This window comes from Microtus oregoni, unplaced genomic scaffold (genome assembly GCF_018167655.1).
Source record: "Microtus oregoni isolate MIOR12 unplaced genomic scaffold, Mior012 000054F_ref0000373, whole genome shotgun sequence".
In the NCBI taxonomy this organism is placed as follows: Eukaryota; Metazoa; Chordata; class Mammalia; order Rodentia; family Cricetidae; genus Microtus; species Microtus oregoni.
Genome location: NW_024543830.1, coordinates 15381032 through 15400297, shown reverse-complemented (window position 1 = coordinate 15400297; position 19266 = coordinate 15381032). Strand labels below are relative to the sequence as shown.

The following is a 19266-nucleotide window of genomic DNA, read 5'->3' as shown; positions in this document are numbered from 1 at the left end:
GCGTTAAATCAGGAGTAGGTGGAGATGCCTGAATTTGAACCTAGATATTCTGGCTAGTCTAACCTCAATATAGAAACTAGTGTGGGATGGGGAACTAGCCTCGAAGGGCACACCCTGTTTACCAATGTTCAATAGAAGGAAACAGATTCAGGTGGGAATGCCGAGAATGCAAGGGCTAGGCTTCTGTTTAAAATGGATTCTGTGACCCTAATAATAGCTACCTGACTTAGTGCCAGGCATTGTGCAAAGGGGCTTTACATTCAATCCTCAGTAACTCCTTTGAATGAGATGCTGTCATTACCTCATCTCATCTTACTGATGAGGAAGCTGACGCACAAAAATCGCCCAAGACCAAAAGGCCAAGCCAGGCCAAGCGGGGCCGGGTGGCTGCCCACGTGGCGTTAGGGAAACAGGGAGAATGGTGGGGGCGTGGCTAGACGGGCGGAGGCGTGGCCGAGCGGGGCGTGGCCGCAGACTTGGCGGGGCCTGGGGCAAGCGAGGTTGGCGCGCGTCCGGGAAGGTTTAGGCGGGGTCGCACCTGTTGCGTGACTCCCCCGCAGCTCGGCCACGGGGTTCGGATCGCTAATTGATGCCCAGAAAGTAGTGAAAGAACCGTAGGCGAATTCCGGGTCCGGTTTTCTGCGGAGCACGTGGCCGGCTTCCTCTTGAGTGCGGGCTGGGGGGTCGCGACTCCAGGGTCTCCTGAGGTCATTCTGGCGGCAGAAGTCGGCGGAGTCCGCCTTCGGCCAGCTGGCCATTTTGAAAAACTGCCTTCCCGCCTCTCAGTGCGGGTGCAGGGGCCAGTGGCGCGACCTCGCCCCGGTGGGGCCCTCTCCCTTCACCCCAGCCGGGCTTTCCCGCTGGGCAGACTTTGCTAGGCAGCCTCCCTGGTACCACTCGGGACTCGGGCAGTATGGCCTCAGGTAAGCGTGGGGCGCGTGTTTTGGTGATACAGAGATCCCGGGACAGAGGTGCCTTGGTCCGGGTGACAAGAGCGAGCGTGAGGGTCTTGGCACAGCCTGCAAGACCTAGGGGATGTGAGCAGATCCTAGAAGGGTCTGGGAAGCAGAGCTTGAGTGTGCAGGCAGAGTCTGGGGTCTTTCCCACAGACCGCAGACAGGACCGTGCCTCCTGCTCTTCCTGTCTTCCTAGGAGGCAGCGTCTGCCAGTCAGTGGAATTTTCCCAAGACAGGCCCCTCCCTCCCGGGCTCGAATTCTTCGTTCAGCCTCCTTCTCCCAGAGCTGAGCTGTCCCTAGAGCAGGGGTCAGATGGAGTACAGTGTGGGCTCTACCTCAGAGGCGCTGGGTTTTCATGAATACGCTTGCCTTGTCCCTGGAGGAAATGGGTTTTGAGTTTGGAGAAGCTCAGGCTGTATTTTTGCTTATTATTTTTCGCTCTGGTTGGCCGGACCAGCCTAGCCTGGACTTTGGCTTCTTTGCCTTGAAGCTTTGGCAAGGGATGAGGGCTCGCGAGGTGGGGTGAGGGGTGGTGCAGAGCTGAGAGCTGGCGCTGCTCCATCTGTTTTCTTTGCACCCCACCCCCACCCCAGTCCGCGTTACCATCAGTCACGTCACTCTAGGGACTGGAGTGGGAAGGGAGGGATAAGGGGCAGGATGGAGGCCCCACTCCCCGAGGTTGCCTAGACAACATCAGAAATCGTGGCCAGGGCCTCTTCCGCTGGCGGGGCGCTGCTTCCTGCATCAGTCACTCCCGCTGGGGGCGGGGCGGAGGAAGGGGTTGGATGTAAGAGAGCTTGGCCTCAGCCGGTGAGGTTCCTTCGCTGTCGCCTTGGCCCCAGCCATGGCATCCTATCCTGGCCCAAGCAAGTCCAAGTCCAAATATCCCTTTAAGAAGCGGGCCAGCCTGCAAGCTTCGGCTGCTGCTCCAGGTAAGTGTTCTTGGCTTCAGGCATGGGCTCGTCCAGGTCACCTGGTGCCTCAGAGAGGGGCCCCCTTCTGCAGCACCCTCTCTGCAATGATGCCTCTCTAACCTCGGTTCCAGGGCTGACTAGCTGGTTTCCATGGCGGAGAGAGGGGGCCGGGAGGGGGTGCCTGAGGTTTCCATGTCAGGGATGCTGCCCTCCGTAACAAGGAGTGGGTGTGGATGTGGGTGCAGGAGAGTCGTCTGTGCACACGTGTCTGCTTGTGCAGATGCTAAGACGGCGTGTGAAGTGTATGTGAATGGAGTGGGGAGGGTGTGGGACTGCCTGCTTTGCGGACTGGCTACCGTGTTTGGTGTCTGTGCCTAGGTAAGGCAGGCTCACGTTGTTAAGGCTTTCCAAGACCCTAGATCCAAAACTCCCTCGTTGGTGAGAGTGGCGGACTTTGACATCTGGGGTCATGCATTGCTGGCACATATGGAGCTAGGGCTCAATTGCTACTCTCCTTGCTGTGTGCCTGTTCCTGGTCTGTGTTGTGAGTCTCTTCCGGAGAGCGGGAGTCCTTGGGATGCCTAGTGGGCTGTGTACCTTGCACCGTTGGGTTTGGCTCCTATTTTGTGGGTATCTCTGCACCATTGGCGGCTGATTGTGTGCTGCTGACTGTCTGTCCTGGTGAGAACTCAGCTACTAGAGTTTGTGCTTCCAGGGGTGAGGGTGTCCCCCACGCTCAAGTGTTCTGGCTAAATAAAGACCTTTTGGTGATTGTTGTTAACCCCTCGTAGCTGTATTTACACCCTGGCCACCCTCCTCTAGCTTGTTCTTAGGCTGCGGAAGATGCCTGACTAGGGCTTTGTACTGTGCTAGGCTGTGTGCTCAGATCTGTGTCTTCCAAGTGTGTGCTCTGGGGCTGCGCTGGTTACTCTGTGGCTGAACCAGAGACCCTTGGGTGGTTAGACCCTGAGAGCATCTTGTCCCAGGGGTCAAGACCTAGTGAGGCAGTCTTGATAATGGGGGGGGGTGGGAGGATTCCTAGTCAAGAGGAGAGACTAGGCACCAGAATCCTGGAGCTGATGGTGTGGTCCCCTCTTGGCTTTGGGCTGTATATGTCATGTTGTGATGCCAACTTATGGCCCCGGGCCAGGGAGACAGGACCTGGCCTGAGGGAGTGTGGAGGTTGTTGCCAGTGTGTCCCCTCTGGTGAGTCTAGTAGTGTTTTGTAGTCATGTGACAGATTGGGAAGATGACTCTGACTGCTGGAACCCTGCCGGCTCATCCAGCTCTGCTGTGTAGGCCCAGGGTTACCTGACAATAAAGGGTTTAAAATGAGGGCTTTTGACTTCATTTCTGCAGCTCTGAGGTCTGCCTTCAGGGACGCAGAAGTGGCTGGTGGCTGGATGTGTGATGCACACCTGTCATTAGCTACTTGGGAAGCTGAGGCAGGAGGATCATGAGTTCCAGGTATGCCTGGACCCCTTAGTAAGATCCTGCCTTAGAGAAAAAGAGAAAGGGGTGAGGGTTGAGCACACACAAGGCCTCAGTGTGGTCCCAGTAATGAAAAAGACAGCAAACAAAACCCCCAAATATATTTAAGAGGATGGATAGGACCCGGATCTGGGTTCTTTTTATTTGTTTGGTTTTTGAGACAGGGTTTCTGTGTATAGCCTTGACTGTCCTGGAATTCACTCTGTAGACCAGACTAGCCTCAAATGCAGAGATCCTCCTTGTCTCTGGCTCCTGTGTGCTGGGTTTAAAGATGTGTACCACCACTGCCTGGTCTAGGATCTGGGTTCTTGATAATCAAAGACTTTGAAACCTGGGTTGGGTAGGTAGTTGTTGATCGTTACCTATTCTGTGCTCTTGCAAGGGAGAAATGGTATCACCTCATCACCCCTACAAAGCTCCTTTCTGTTCTTGCTCTTTCTAATTAGCAGCCTTGTCCCTGTACTGGGCTCAGAGGCCCTCTCACCCTCCCGGCTGAAGGAGCTCCATGTGGGAAGTGTTTGGAGCATCCCAGGAATTTCTGATTGCAGTCTCCTGGACTCAGGGCCCTAAGCTTTACAGAACACTTGTAGGACATTCCCCTGTGAGTCCTGGGGCTGGGGCCAGGTAGGACAAGGCCACTTCTGACCCACTTATAGCCTGTGTTCAGAGGTTAAGACAAGCAAACAAACAAAAGTAGAGTTCTGTGTGTCTCCCAAATGCTGCTCCCATATTCCAAGGTAGTCTTCTTGAATAGGTTGTTCCTACCCTGACAGTGGGCTTGGGACTGATGTGGAGGCCAAGAAGCCTCTGTAACTAGCTCCTATCCAGATTCAACCGGTGGTCCAACTACCAGCCAGCTTTTGCATGTAGCAAAGACCTTGTCTCTCCCGAAGAGCTCATAGTCAGGGCCCAAAAGACTGGTGGACAGAGGTAACTGCCCAGAGGCTCAGGGCCCAGGGGAGGATGGCTGGTCTCCGTTCTTGTCTCTTTTCCTACCGTTTGGCCAGCCAGACTGTGTCTACTTTCTGTCCCCGAGGGCTGTGGTTTTAAGGAGACTTGGCCCCTCCTTTTCAGACTGCCTTGCTTGGCCATATCAGCCTGTCTTGTTTCTCCCTGTTGAGATCCCTGCATCGAGGTGGACCTCGCTGGCACTGAAGAGGTTAAGGTTCTGTTAGAGTTCTCCTCTGGGTTTCTGAACTCCCTTGAACTCTCCCAGCCCCCTACTTGGGGCCATCCCAGGGTCTCCCCTGCTTATAGCCGCACTTGGTACAGCCCATGCCAGCCCCTGAGCTGTCCTGGGGGACTGACTGCAGCTTCACAAGGCAAACAGGCAGGCAAGGGGCACGGGGCTGCTACCAGAACACTCTTGAACTCCGCAGGTAGGGTGCCAGTAGGGACCACGGCAAGTCAGTAGCTGGGTCCTGATCTAGGTTAAGCTCCTTTCTCTTTCTTTGTCCAGCTTTGGGACTGTACCTGGAATACTAGGAAGTGGGTGCAAAGACCATAAGGCATACTGCCTAGACAGAGCCTCCGAGTCCTTTTCTAAGACAGAGTGGAGGTGGGGAAGAGGGTTCTGGAAGGATGGCTGCATCTTCTCCAGCTGGCTGGGAGAACCGAGAGTCTGTGAACAGCTTCCTGCAGGAGGAGGCTAAGACTGTTGAAGGACCTATCTGGGTCCTTCCTGGTGGGCTGGGGTCTCAGGCTGTCCAGGAGACTAGCTGCTTCAGACCGTTAGTGTTAGCTCCGTGGTGGGGCCCATGAAGAGTTGTTCTGCCCTGGTTGGAGTAGAAAGACCCCTGGCTTCCAACTTTTCCTTTCCCAGGGCCTTCCGTGGGGCCTCCAGCCCAGATGCTAGTGTCTCCAAGTGGCATAGACTGTGGTCGCTCCCTTCAGGACAGCTAGCAGTGGGTGGGGCAGCCATGGCAGCTCTGGGGTCCTCGAGAGAGGGCGCCTTAGCAACCAGGTCCTCTTCTTGGATAGTTGCTTCTCAGAGTGTCTGCTGTACTTGCCTGTGCCTTGCAGGTCTAGGAGAGGAGACGGCCGCCCTGTTCTTGTTTGTGAAGGACCCTTTAGGCCAGGGGCGGATCTGATCCTGGGTTTGTGCGCTAGAAGCTGACGATCCTTAGTGTGGCCATTGGTCCTAAATGAGTGCCGTGTGTGTGTGTGTGTGTGTGTGTGTGTGTGTGTGTGTGCGCGCGCATGTGCACCCCTTTCTGGGAAGTAGTCCCATGCAGATAGATCCTCCTGGTCTAAGGGAGGGGGCCACCCCCACCTCAAGTTCTTATTGCAGAGTTGATTCATTTGCTCTATAGGCAGGCGCAGGACCTCATCCCTGAGGCTGGGGTGGTGACGGGCCTCTGTGTAGATGTGGATGGGTTCCTTTGGGAGCCCCACATGGCTGTTCTTCTGTCTCAGTGGATATATTGCCCAGTGTCTAGGCCCTGGCTTTTAATAGGTTCTGGCCCCAGGGTGGGAACGGGCTCTTGGCTTCCTAGATAGGTCCTACCCCTCCTCCCCTTGACCCTGGCATCACTGTCTCTACAGAAGCTCGGGGTAGTCTGGGGTCCTCTCCGCTGCAGTCTGCCCGATCCCTGCCGGGCACTGCCCCCGGCCTCAAGCACTTCCCACTCGACCTTCGTACGTCTATGGATGGCAAATGCAAGGAGATCGCTGAGGTATCACCGGGCACCCCACCCCTTCTCACCTCATTCTTGGCTGACCCTAAGCCTTGCCCAGGAACCTTGCCTCCTGCCCACACCCCTTGCCCAGACTCTGTGGGGAGGTGGGGGGCAGAGGGCTTGAAAGCATGGCCTCCTGACCTTTCCTCGTTCCCTCCTTGGTACCAGGAGCTGTTCAGCCGCTCACTGGCTGAGAGTGAGCTCCGCAGCGCCCCTTATGAATTCCCAGAGGCCAGCCCCATTGAGCAGCTGGAGGAGCGGAGGCAGCGGCTGGAGCGGCAGATCAGCCAGGATGTCAAGTGAGCCTGCTCCTGCCTCTCCCCTGTCCCGTTGAGGTCCACTGGGGAGGCAGCACAGAGCACATTCTCTGGAGCCAGGCCATGCTCATTCCATCTTCTGGGAGGTTTAGAGTCTTACTTCTGGAACTGCTTTCTCGTCTCTGAAGTGGGCTGCGAGCAGCCCAGGGTCCACAGCCCTGCCTGTGAAGACCACCTGTGGCAGTGTGTGCACAGCAGCTGGCACAGGCTGGGACCCGGCTGCTGCAGCCACTGGTCTTGTTTTACCAGACCCTTTTCCTCTCACCTCTAGGCTGGAGCCAGATATCCTGCTTCGGGCCAAGCAAGATTTCCTGAAGACAGACAGTGACTCGGACTTACAGTGAGGAAGGAAGGGGGCATGCGTGGGGCCTGTGGAGCTGGGGTCTGTACTGTGGCTGTCTCAACCCCTTCTGTCTTCCTTTCTCATAGGCTCTACAAGGAGCAAGGAGAGGGACAGGGTGACAGGGGTCCTTGGGAGCGCGATGCAGTACTGGAACGGGAATTTCAGCGGGTCATCATCTCTGGGGAGGAGAAGTGCGGGGTGAGTGTGAAGTGAAGCCTTGGGTTCTAGAGAGTTCTGGCCTGGGGAACTGGCGGGAGCTAGAGAGCGGGAGCTAGAGAGTACATCTTTCTTCTGGTGCCTGGAGTGTCAGAGGTGCTGGGACTGGAGAGGGCTGGGTAGTCCTGGGCTTGAGGCCTTTGAAACTGGGGGTCAGCAGTGTGCAGTCTGGGGATGGCCAAAGGGTGAGTATTATAAGCCTGAGTGTGGACAGTGACCGGAGAAAGTGACTGCCTGTCCTTGTCTTCAGGTGCCATTCACAGACCTGTTAGATGCAGCCAAAAGTGTGGTGCGGGCACTCTTCATCCGGGAGAAGTACATGGCCCTGGCCCTGCAAAGCTTCTGCCCCACCACCCGCCGCTACCTGCAGCAGCTGGCTGAGAAGCCCCTGGAGACGCGAACCTATGAGCAGAGCCCTGATACCCCTGTGTCTGCTGGTGGGAGCTCCCGTCCCTCCCCAGACCCCAACTGCCCTGGGTGCCTAGGATTGGAGCCTGGCGCTTCTGCCCTGCCTGCATTTCCCCGCACCCAGGCTTTCTGGCTTCTTGCTGTCAGGCAGGGTGGAGGTTGGGGCCCATAGCTGCTCTTTTGTAGCCTTTGACATCCCTTGCTATGGACCCCACAGACTGGGCAGCTGCAGGTCTGAAGCTCCCTGGCCCTGACTCTTCCCCCGCTCTCCCCTTTGCAGATGCCCCGGTGCACCCCCCGGCCCTGGAGCAGCACCCGTATGAGCACTGTGAGCCTAGCACCATGCCTGGGGACCTGGGCTTGGGCCTGCGCATGGTGCGTGGTGTGGTGCATGTCTACACCCGCAGGGATCCTGATGAGCAGTAAGAGGGGTGTGGTGTGTGCTGGGGTGTACCATAGGGAATTGGCTTGGGAGAGGGGCCAGGTGGCTTGCCTTGCTCTCCTCACCTGAGCTTCCCACATGCTAGCTGTCCAGAGGTAGAACTTCCGTACCCTGACCTACAGGAGTTTGTTGCTGACGTCAATGTGCTGATGGCCCTGATTATCAATGGCCCCATGTAAGTTTCCACCTGTCCCACCTCAGAGCCCAGATCTTCCAGCCTCGCCCTGCCCTGCCCCAGACAACCGTCACTTGTCTCCTGCCACTCCCGAGTCATGTATTCCTAGTCTGCTGCCCTTACTCTGTACGCTCCTGCCTCCTGCCTTCGCCTTCCCAGGAACCTCCATCAGGAGCTGAGTCTTTCTCTTCCTTCTTGCCCAGAAAGTCATTCTGCTACCGCCGGCTGCAGTACCTGAGCTCCAAATTCCAGATGCATGTTCTGCTCAACGAGATGAAGGAACTGGCTGCTCAGAAGAAAGTGCCTCACCGGGACTTCTACAATATCCGGAAGGTGGGCCCTCAGCTTGTGGTCTTTGTGTCCTGATGCATCTCTCTCCTCCCAAGACTGGGGTTCTCCCCTCGCCCCCCAACAGTCAATATGGAGAGCCCTCTTGTACCCCGTTTTGGCCATGGACATTTCTTCTAAAAAATTACTACGTTCCAATTATGTAATTGTGTGTGTGTATGGGTGTGGGCATGTGGAGGCTGAGGAAAACCTCCCAGAAGTCCTTTCTCCTCTTCTGCCCTCTGGGTCCTGGGGAGTGGCTTGTCAGGTTCGGTGGCAGGTGCCTTCACCTGCTGAGCCCTCTCTCCCCAACTTTGCATTTGTGTGGTATGTGTGCATATGTTTATGCATGCTTGCAAGTACATGGTCACAGTGTGTGTGTGTATGTGTCTGCGTGCGTGCATGCATGTGCACATGCCTGTGCGCACTTACGCACATGGCGGGGAAGCCAAAGTTAACATGGACAGAGTTTCTCGCTTGAGCCCAGAGTTTGTTGCTCCGACTAGTCTAGGTTTATTTTGTGTCTCCCTTGCCTCTGCCATCCTCACGTTAAGATTATAGGTAGACTGCTGCATACCCCTGGCATTTATGTGGGTTCAGGGGATCACTACTGTAGTCCTCATGTGCTGAAGTAGCAAAGCCCTAGCCCTTGGTGGACCCCGCGGTCCCTCTCTGCTGCAGGTGGACACGCACATCCATGCCTCATCCTGCATGAACCAGAAGCATCTGCTGCGCTTCATCAAGCGGGCGATGAAGCGGCATCTGGAGGAGATCGTGCATGTTGAGCAGGGCCGTGAGCAGACCCTGCGGGAGGTCTTCGAGAGCATGAACCTCACGGCCTATGACCTCAGCGTGGACACACTGGATGTTCATGCGGTATGTCCCAGGGGCTGGGGTGTTGGGTCGGTACTAGGGCCAGGGATTAGGGGTGTGACTCGGCCTTCCCATCTCCTCCAGGACAGGAATACCTTCCACCGATTTGATAAATTCAATGCCAAATACAACCCTATCGGGGAGTCTGTCCTCCGCGAGATCTTCATCAAAACCGACAACAAGATTTCTGGGAAGTACTTTGCTCATATCATCAAGGTATGGAGCGGCTGCTCTACTGAGCTAGAGCCCACGTGTAGGAGGGCTCCAGTGCCAGGAGCGGGGAGGCAGGAGGCCTGAGGAACACCTGTGCTGGGTCCCCTAGCAGGGAGGAACCTGCTGTGTTGCTTCTGCTGTCTAGGAGGTGATGTCAGACCTGGAGGAGAGCAAATACCAGAACGCAGAGCTCCGGCTGTCCATCTACGGGCGCTCGAGGGACGAGTGGGACAAGCTGGCACGCTGGGCAGTGGTGCACAAAGTGCACTCTCCCAATGTGCGCTGGCTGGTGCAGGTGCCCCGCCTCTTGTGAGTGTCCCTTAGAGTGGGAGGAAGCCCCAGGGCTGTTCAGGTACAAAGGGCCAGGGCCTGCCTTCCATTCTGCTGGGATGGCTAAGCCTTCAGGAGCCAGGCTAGGCACTCTGAGTGCCAGGAAGGGCCTCCCAGGCCAACCCACGGTCTGTCCAGCCTGGTCTCTCCGGATGTCCCACCTTCCCACTGTGGTTCAGGCTGGTGCTCCTCATGACAGCTCTGCCCCTTGCTGTCCTGCTGCTGGCCCTGCATCTGCTTGTGTCCTGTCTTCCCTGTAGTGACGTGTACCGCACCAAGGGCCAGCTGGCCAACTTCCAAGAGATGCTGGAGAACATCTTTCTGCCACTGTTTGAGGCTACCGTGCACCCTGCCAGTCACCCAGAGCTGCACCTGTTTCTGGAGCACGTGAGCAGTGGCCAGGGCGGGGCGGGGGCAGGCTAGCTGGGTGAGGGCCCAGCTGTGGCCCTCGGACTGACCACCAGCTGTCTGCCAGGTGGATGGCTTTGACAGTGTGGATGATGAGTCCAAGCCGGAGAACCACGTCTTCAACCTGGAGAGTCCCCTCCCGGAAGCCTGGGTGGAGGAGGACAACCCACCCTACGCCTACTACCTGTATTACACCTTTGCTAACATGGCCGTGTTGAACCATCTGCGCAGGTGCTTATCCCAGGGGTGCTGACCCTCCGCTTGCCTTGCTTCTGAGCGCCCTGAGCGGAGGCTGCTAGTGCCCTGACTCACATTGCCCTGGGGGGCTCCTCCTGCCTGGGCTCTTTCTGTGCCCATAGGCTTCATTTGTCATCCCCTCTAGTGGAGAATCTGCCCCTGTCCTCCATCCTAGGCCCCCACAGCCACTAGCTAGAGGGCATGTGTGTGCCGGTGGTGTGGGATCCGGGCTCTGGAACTGACTGTATCTTCATACTCCTCAGGCAGAGGGGTTTCCACACGTTTGTGCTGAGGCCGCACTGCGGGGAGGCTGGGCCCATCCACCACCTGGTGTCAGCTTTCATGCTGGCCGAGAACATCTCCCACGGGCTGCTCCTGCGCAAGGTCAGGGTCTACACCCCCAGCCTCCACATGCAGTTCTTTGCCCTCCTGCTCCTCCTCCTCACCCAGCCATGAGATCACATTCCTTCCTCCCTATATATTTAGCTCTTCCCACCCATCCCCTAGCTGAGAGCCCAGCTTGGATTTACCATTCTTAAGTGAGACCCAACCTGGAGCCCCCTTCCCCTGCTCCCCAGAGCCAGTACTCCCTCCCAGCACTGAGGCCTCCCGACAACTCCTCCTTTCCTCCTACCTCCCCAGGCCCCTGTCCTGCAGTACCTATATTACCTGGCTCAGATCGGCATCGCCATGTCCCCACTCAGCAACAACAGCCTGTTCCTCAGCTACCACCGGAACCCTCTACCCGAGTACTTGTCCCGCGGCCTCATGGTTTCACTGTCCACGGATGATCCCCTGCAGTTCCACTTCACCAAGGTCAGACCCACGGCAGCAGGTGGCTTTGGGCGGGCGGGTGTCTCAGGGATCCCTGGGTTTCTCTGGGTTGTGCTGCCCCTTGCTGGTGGAGCATTGCAACTGTTAGCTAAGCCCTTAAAGGAGGGAGAGGCTGCAGGGACCAGATGCCTCTCTCAAGGAACCTGGCCTGTGCAGGAACCCCTGATGGAGGAGTACAGCATTGCCACTCAGGTGTGGAAGCTCAGCTCCTGCGACATGTGTGAACTGGCTCGGAACAGTGTGCTCATGAGTGGCTTCTCCCACAAGGTATGATACGCAACCCTCCCTGGGGCTGGGTGTCACCTCTTTGTCATCCTTTGTTTCGGGGTCCCGGTCGTGTCCCTATGATGATTGGATCTCCCTGCAGCTTCTGCTCATCACCCACACCACACCCTCTGCAGGTAAAAAGCCACTGGCTGGGACCCAACTATACCAAGGAGGGCCCCGAGGGCAATGACATCCGCCGTACCAACGTGCCAGACATCCGAGTAGGCTACCGCCATGAGACCCTGTGCCAGGAGCTGGCGCTTATCACACAGGCCATCCAGAGTGAGACGCTGGAGACCATCCCAGAGGAAGTGGGCCTTGTCATGAGCCCGGGGCCTTAGTGAACCTGGTCCGTGCAGTGCTCGCCCATCTCAGCGACTTGATCGTGTCTGTGATTGGCCCCCTTCCACCTGGTGTGGTCTCTGCATGTCTCTGTTCTCTGTTTCCATCCTGCATGTCTTTGACCAGGTCTTGCCTCTGGGCCACCTCAATGAAAGCAAGTCCAGGAATCTGTTTCACTGCCGTCTTGGCTCAGGTGGTACCTGATGACTGAGATTTAGGGCTGGCCCTGCTAATGACCCGTCCCAGGATTGTCAGAGGTCTGGCTGTCCTATGGTGTCTTCAGTGTCCACAGGGGCTTGGGATAGTTGTGTGTTGTTAGCCCCGTTAGCCTCCGGAGCCCTACCTCGGCAAATCCAGGCTTTGACTAGAGTTCAAGTTGTGGTCCCTTCTTGTTTATGTGGCCATGGGGCAGTCAGGAGGGGCTTATGGTCCCTCTGTTGTGGCACTGGCTGCTCGGTGTCTGTGCTAGGCAGAGTAGGCTTTGGCTTGCTCATGGCCCTGGAGGCCTGGACCACTGCCCCTGCCAAGTCACTGCCTCCTCTGTTCCTCCCCACTCCACATGTCCCTCTGTTACCAGCTCCCTTGTGCCCCTGTGGGAACGGGCAGCTGCCCTCATCTGTGTGTACAGTTGGAGGGTGCTGGGCCTGCCATTAGCCCTGGGGGTGGTACCACCTTCGGGGGTTCCCAGGTCTTTGGCCAGGCCCAGATCCCAGTTAGCCTTATGCGTTATGTTCTAGACCAAGGCCTTTGCTATGAAGAACAGTGTTTCATATGACCCATTTTCCTAGTGCATGAGAAATAAAGATTATTTAAGTAATGAGGCATGTGAAGGTCTCTGTTGGGAGGGAAAGGTGGTAAGTGGCAAGGTACTCTGGATGGAGTACAGCCTGGGCTGCTGTCTAACAAAGGCTGGTGGCGGTCCTGCCGACGCCTGTGAGTGCTTGGGTCATGTGTGGGTGTGTTGTCACAGCTATGACGTGCAGTACATTCTGAGGCGCACAACATGGATGAAGTGGATTAGTGTGTTTGCACAGAGACCAGGGTGTCAGTAGGAGGAAGATGCCCACTGCGCTATTACCCGGTTTGTCCCTTCTGAAGGGGACAGGTGGCTCCAGGTCCATGGTGTATCCTTGTCACACCAGCTTGGAAGGACGGCACGCTTCCACATCGTGCCTCCTGTGCAGCCTCTTAGGGACCGCATGGCAGGTGGGAACATATGCCCCTACATGTCTGCCTGAGGCCTGTGGCAGGTGTGGTGAGACTGTCAGATTGTATTGCAAGGAGCTGGAGCTGCTGGTGTTTGAACCCCTCTCTAGCAGTTGACTTTCCACCCCAAGTTTGTGGTACGGTTTTCAGGGCATCTCTTTGCCTCTAAGGTACTAGAGTCCATTGGCGTGTAAAGAAGGGAAGTACACCTTTGATCCTAGCCTGTCCTGGAACTCGCTCTTGTAGACCAGGTAGAGGTAGGCGGATCTCTGTGAGTTTGAGGCCAACATGGTCTACAGAGATAGTTCCAGGACAGGCTCCAAAGCTACAGAGAAACCCTGTTTTGAAACACAAATAAATAAATAAATAAGCAAATAAATAAATAAATAAATAAAATAAATGGGAAGTAGAACCGGCCCTGAACAGCGTAGGGTATTTCCTGCATAGGCAACAGACGCTTGCACAGCTGCTGGAGAGGTACTAAGGGCTTCCTGCTTCAGAATTGCAAACCGTTATGATGAAGGGCCTGGCTGGGAGCCCATGAAGGCTGGCAGCAGCCCCCACTCCCTAACTCCTGACTCTGAGCAGGTAGGAGGGCTCGTCTGCATCTGGCCTCAGACTTGCAGCAGTGCCCCAGAGACCCAATGCAGCTCTGTTTACCTTCCTGACTCTCACTGGCTCCTAGCCAATTCATTTTAGTCATTTACATATCTGTATTGAATGCTGGAGTTTGGGCATGAGCGGAAGGCTGACCCAACCAACCAACAAAACCACGCCAAAAAAACTAATTTCTGCTTATTGACATGGGCTGTGGAGGTAGAAAGGGATAGCAACAGACTGGAGATAAGTTCTACACACCTTGCTGGGCCTTGTCTGCACCCCCCCAAAACAATGCTTTCCAAGAATGAGGGGAGCTAACTTTGTGAAATCTGGCAAACAGGCTTAGTAGGTGTAGACCGTGCCTTGAAGGCCAGCCCTGCCCGCCCCACACCGGCACTGAGGACTCCATATTCTTTTGCTGAATTTGTAATTAAGGCAAATCCTTCCTTTCATATTCTCGCCCGGTTTTTCTCGGTGCTGAGGCCCAGCCCTCAGCCACCTTTCCAGTTTCGTAACAACTGGACTTTGGTTTTCAGTTTCGCAGAAAATTCTTTTTCAAACATTTATCAACAGTGAACCACCGGGCGCTGGTGGCGCACGCCTTTTTTTTTGTTGTTGTTTTTTTGGTTTTTTGGTTTTTCGAGACAGGGTTTCTCTGTGGTTTTGGAGCCTGTCCTGGAACTAGCTCTTGTAGACCAGGCTGGTCTCGAACTCACAGAGATCCGCCTGCCTCTGCCTCCCGAGTGCTGGGATTAAAGGCGTGCGCCACCACCGCCCGGCTGTGGCACACGCCTTTAATCCCAGCACTGGGCGCTGGTGGCGCACACCTTTAATCCCAGCTCTCGGGAGGCAGAGGCAGGCAGATCTCTGTGAGTTCGAGGCCAGCCTGGTCTACAAGAGCGAGTTCCAGGACAGGCTCCAAAGCTACACAGAGAAACCGTGTCTTGAAAAACAAAACAAGTTCGGGGCCAGCCTGGTCTACAAGAGCTAGTTCCAGGACAGGCACCAAAAAAGCTACAGAGAAACCCTGTCTCAAAAATAAAAAAGAAAGAAAGAAAGAAAGAAAGGAAAACAAAACAACAACAAGTGAATCTTTTTCCTTTTTGGAATTTGGTCTTGTGGTTCCAGGGACAGAATGCCAGACCTTTCATACTCTAGGTTAGTGAGCTGCACGCGCAGCCCAGGAACAACTAACATTTCAAAGATAAGGAAGGATTTGCTAACTAAAAAGGAAAGGAACTTTTCTGCACTACAGAATGGGGCACATGTATTTCCCGGTGATGCTCTCAAGAGTGTAAGTGGTGCTGAAGAGACACATCCCATCCTTACCAGCACGTGCTCCAGAGTCGTCACCTGGCTCCTAACAGGAAAAAGCATGGCTCTCTGTTGGCAGTCATTGCTGATCTCAGAGCAGGGAAAATGAACCTTGCTGCCAGGTGAAACAAGCGTGACATGGTCCCAAATGTGATGTGCAGCTCGGAGACCTAGGAAAAACAGGCGGAATAATCTACTCCCGCCTTGTCAGCTTGGTTTCATTGTCCTGACAGCCCCAGATGGCAGCACAAACCATGAATTAAGACAAAAATACACGGGAGGGAAGATCCTTGGGTTGTTCTTCTAGGGGCATAAAACAGAAACATACCTATAAATAAAATGACCGAATTAAAGAAAAAAATTTTAATACAGGAAAGTAGGAAGTAAAAATCATATTCTTGCCTATACCAATTTTACCAAGTGTTTATAACGAGCATACTTGAGCTATGTGTATGCATGAATCTATTTTACATATTTATGTTTTCCTTCTAGTTCTTTTCAAAAAGAATCTTTATTACATTTATTTTGCGTGTGTGTGTGTGTGTGCACACGCATGCACCCTCGATGTGTTCTTGTCATGAGTGTATGTAGCGGTCAGTTTGGTTCTCTCCGTCCTCCACGGGGGTCCTGGACATGGAGCTGAGTCAGGCGTGGCAGCAATCATTTACTGAGTCATCTTGCCATTCCCACTTCTTTTTCGAAAGTAGTTTTTGGTTTTTTTTTTGTTTTTTAGACAGTCTCCTATGCAGCTCAGGCAGCCTTCAGTTCACGATTCTTCTACACGATCTTCCTCGTGCTGGGGTTACAGCTGTGTGTCACCATACTCTAAATTCAAGTGATTTCTTTGAATGGAGATTATGTTGTATATAAATCTGCTTTAAAAACATTAACATATCTTTAACGTTTCATTAAAATAATCTATAAGCGCTTTTCCTCTGCTGCCGCCAAGGTGCTCGGTTCTTCCTAGGAAGCTAAGGCCGCGTTGGGGTGAGGCCCTCACTTCATCCGGCCACTAGCACCGTGCCGACAGTCCGCAACATGGCCTCTGTCTCTGAGCTCGCCTGCATCTACTCCGCCCTCATCCTCCACGATGACGAGGTGACGGTCACGGAGGATGAGATCAATGCCCTCATTAAAGCAGCTGGTGTCAATGTTGAACCTTTCTGGCCTGGCTTGTGTGCAAAGGCCCTGGCCAATGTCAACATTGGGAGCCTCATCTGCAATGTAGGGGCTGGTGGGCCTGCTCCAGCAGCTGGAGTCGCACCAGCAGCCGGTCCTGCCCCCTCCACCGCTGCTGCCCCAGCTGAGGAGAAGAAAGTGGAAGCAAAGAAGGAAGAATCCGAGGAGTCTGATGACGGCATGGGCTTTGGTCTTTTCGACTAGGCGTTTTGATACCATGGCTAATAAAAGGATGAATCTGTAAAAAAAAAAAAATAATAATCTATAAGCCAGGTGCACATCTTTAATGCCAGCACTTAGGAGGCAGAGGCAGGCAAATCTCTGTGCGTTCGAGGCAAGCCTGGTCTACAAATTGAGTTTCAGGATAGCTACATAGAGAAACCATGTCTCAAAAAATCAAAAAACAAATCTATAAATATAAATTTTGTTGCTGTACCCTATTCCATGGTTTACTGTCATAACTTTTCTGTGTTAAGAATAACTGAGCCTGGGCTTGTGAAATGGCTCAGTGGGTAAAGGTGCTTGCTGCCAAGACTGCCCTGGGTGGATCCTTGGAAGGGAAAGCTGGTTCTTGAAAACTGTCCTCCAGCACATGCACCATGGTATGTGTACTTATGCTCAAAATGTAAAAAGTTGGCCTGGGGTGAGTGACTCGCTATGCACTGTGGGCCAAAACACCTGGGCTTTAGCTGTACTCCTGGTCCGTGTGATCACGGGCAAGATCCTTCCTTCTCTATGCCTACGGACTTTTATCCATAGTACTTTCCTCATGCTGGATTCTCCCCGCCATTGGGTTTAAAGCAGTCGGTAAGATTTTGGTTAGGCTTCAGCTTGGGTTTGCACAAGACTCGAGATTCTCACCCTAACCTACAAGCCCATAAGAGAGAATTACCAGGTTTAAGACATCTCTTTCACTTGATAAAGCTAACCAAAGCCCTTTCCTTGTTTGTTCTCTGCCTTTCCAGACCTCCCATACAGTCTCCCTGCCAGTCCCTCCCTGTGGTCTGCTTGTGAGATGAGTGTGGACCCCTCCTGGGGGAGGCAGCATCTTACCAGCCTCCAAAGGCTAGCCTTGAACTCGCCGTGTAGTCCTGGCTGGGGCAGAAACTGCCTTTTGTTTGCAGGATAGGGGAGTGGTTGGCGGCTGACTTACAATCAGTGCTTTAGAATGCCCCAAACGGCGCCTGCCAACAGCAGAAGAATCTCTCTCCTTGCTGCCCTGGGCTGGCCCAGAGTGAAGTCAAGCCGACGGTAGTCTGGGCTGCTCTCTGGGCGCCCCCTCCTGGGGACCTGGAGAAAAACGGGGGACATTTCGTGTGCTCATCCAAACCCTGTCACACTATTGCCTCACAGGTGAATTTATTCAAGGAAAGTCCAATAGAACTTAAATATTAACTCACATTTAATGTTCAGCAATTCACCTTGTTTTCTAAATAGGAGTAAAGTTGCTCAGCATTGCCTGGTTGATGTCCTGGGGTAGGTGGTCTCTGCAGGTAGATGCCACAGGGTCTCCGGCAGTGTCTGGAGTTGGGGTGACCCAGGAAGAAGCCCTGGCTGTGGATGTAGACCTGAGGAGTGAACTTTCAAAAGCTCAAGCAAAGCTGTGGAGCTACAACTTTGGAGGCTGTAAAATAAGAAAAAAAGAGAAACCGAAACTAACAAATGTTTAAAGAAAATAGCATGTCAGTTTCAATATTTGTTAATCTTAGTATCCATACAAATGTCATCATATTTGAAAACAATTTGTAAACTGGGTTTTTGGCAAACACTCTGGACTCCACAGCATGATCGCAGTCGTAGCCAGTTCTAAACTACACGAGTTGCACGAGTTGCTCTAGTCGGGTAACTTCAAAAGCAAGTCAACGGAGGCCTGTCTAGTTTAAGCTGAAGAAGAGTTACATTGAATGAGGGCCAGAGGTGCATTTTAACGTTTGTAACTCTTGGAGGGGAGGATCCTCAGAATCAGCTGCAGGGTCTGCCTGGGGCTCAGGAGAGCCCTGTCCCCAGGCCTCTTCCAGAGAAGATTGGCTCAGCCTCAGGTCTGATCTCCAGGTCAGTGCTTCTGTCTGGCTGAAGAGGCTGTGTGGTACAGCTGTCTCAGCTGTAGCCGTGGCTGCTGCCTGCTAAACAGTGACAAGAATGATTAGAGCATCCATCTTCACTTGGCTCACGAGGAACTGGTCGGGTTGTGAGCCTATTTGCTGAGAGAGTGAGCCCTGAGACATCAGTAGGTAGAGGAGTGGAGACCAGCAGACCCCAGCCTGGGGCCCTAAGGAAGGAAATGAAAGGACCTGTCTGTTTCTAGCAGGATAAAGACACCCCTGGGGCTGGAGAGATGGCTCAGAGGTTAAGAGCACTGATTGCTCTTCCGGAGGTCTTGAGTTCAATTCCCAGCAACCACATGGTGGCTCACAACCATCTGTAATGGGATCTGGTGCCCTCTTCTGGCCTGCAGGCATACATGCAGACAGAATATTGTAAACAAAATAAATAAATAAATCTTAAAAAAATCTTAGAAAAAAAAAGACACCCCCGCACACAGAGGTCTGCGTTCTTCCTGTGTGTGGAAAGTACCGAGGCCTGCTCTGCGTGTCAATCTGTGGAGGTCTTCATTCTCTACTATTTTTCTAGACCCTGGTAAGTGGTATTTTTGTCCGAGTTGGTCTCCGACAAATGGCGCCCAACCTGGGGCGACAGGTAAACCCCAAAATGCACAAAAGTGTGGCCAGTGTACAAGGGAGTACACGAGGGATCCTGCATGAGGAAAATGACACCACAGGCATAGAGGTAAGTAATGAGTGATCAAAAATAAATACTAATAGTTAATAAAAAAGGAAAAAGAGGCAGGGAAAATTGGGAGTGAAACTTGTAAATAATATTTGTCAATATAGGACAAGGAAATAGTATTCAACTATCGGTGCAGGTTGCTTGGATGTATTTTGATAGCTAGGGGAACTAAAATGGGAGAAAACCAAAGGCAGATATTTTTAGAGCTTGCAAATAGTATATTCCCTCCCCCTCATTGGCAGTGCACCCACTGGCACCTTCGGGGTGATCCAGGACTTGGAAGAGGCCAAAGTGCAGCCTGACCTTTGCCCCCTGACAAGTTATAATGCTGTGGTCACCAAGCCGCAGCCTTTGCCGCTGCTGAGCCGGTGGGGAAAATGATGGCGGTATGGTGTGTGGCCCAGCAAT

General features: G+C 53.8%; 2 protein-coding genes across 5 annotated transcripts; both read left to right on the top strand.

Moving 5' to 3' along the window:
- Positions 1-663: 663 nt before the first annotated feature.
- On the top strand, positions 664-12580 carry LOC121437994 (AMP deaminase 2). Of its 4 annotated transcripts, none has more exons than XM_041638160.1 (18): positions 664-923; positions 5910-6037; positions 6209-6339; positions 6629-6697; positions 6787-6898; positions 7167-7353; positions 7605-7746; positions 7852-7941; positions 8145-8274; positions 8950-9144; positions 9226-9357; positions 9500-9663; positions 9945-10071; positions 10160-10323; positions 10593-10713; positions 10972-11145; positions 11320-11430; positions 11565-12580. In XM_041638160.1, the coding sequence occupies exons 1-18, from the start codon at positions 914-916 to the stop codon at positions 11769-11771; spliced, it is 2394 nt and encodes a 797-aa protein (XP_041494094.1). In that variant the 5' UTR covers positions 664-913; the 3' UTR covers positions 11772-12580. The 4 variants fall into 4 exon arrangements, with proteins under 4 accessions (XP_041494094.1, XP_041494093.1, XP_041494092.1 ...); XM_041638159.1 differs by having other exon boundaries at positions 5907-6037; XM_041638158.1 differs by lacking the exon at positions 664-923 and adding an exon at positions 948-1889.
- A 2762-nt stretch (positions 12581-15342) lies between these two features.
- LOC121438060 (60S acidic ribosomal protein P1-like) lies at positions 15343-16307 on the top strand. Its single transcript, XM_041638270.1, has one exon. It carries the CDS (start codon positions 15931-15933, stop codon positions 16273-16275), a length of 345 nt encoding a protein of 114 aa, XP_041494204.1. The 5' UTR covers positions 15343-15930; the 3' UTR covers positions 16276-16307.
- The last annotated feature ends 2959 nt before the right edge of the window (positions 16308-19266 follow it).

Excerpts from the sequence above, each read along its gene's own strand:
- LOC121437994 (XM_041638157.1), top strand. The coding sequence starts at position 1,802 with ATGGCATCCTATCCTGGCCCAAGCAAGTCCAAGTCCAAATATCCCTTT. Across the intron at positions 7,747-7,851 it reads CGCAGGGATCCTGATGAGCA|CTGTCCAGAGGTAGAACTTC; the intron begins GTAAGAGGGGTG and ends CCCACATGCTAG. Across the intron at positions 10,714-10,971 it reads ACGGGCTGCTCCTGCGCAAG|GCCCCTGTCCTGCAGTACCT; the intron begins GTCAGGGTCTAC and ends CTACCTCCCCAG.
- LOC121438060 (XM_041638270.1), top strand. The coding sequence starts at position 15,931 with ATGGCCTCTGTCTCTGAGCTCGCCTGCATCTACTCCGCCCTCATCCTC.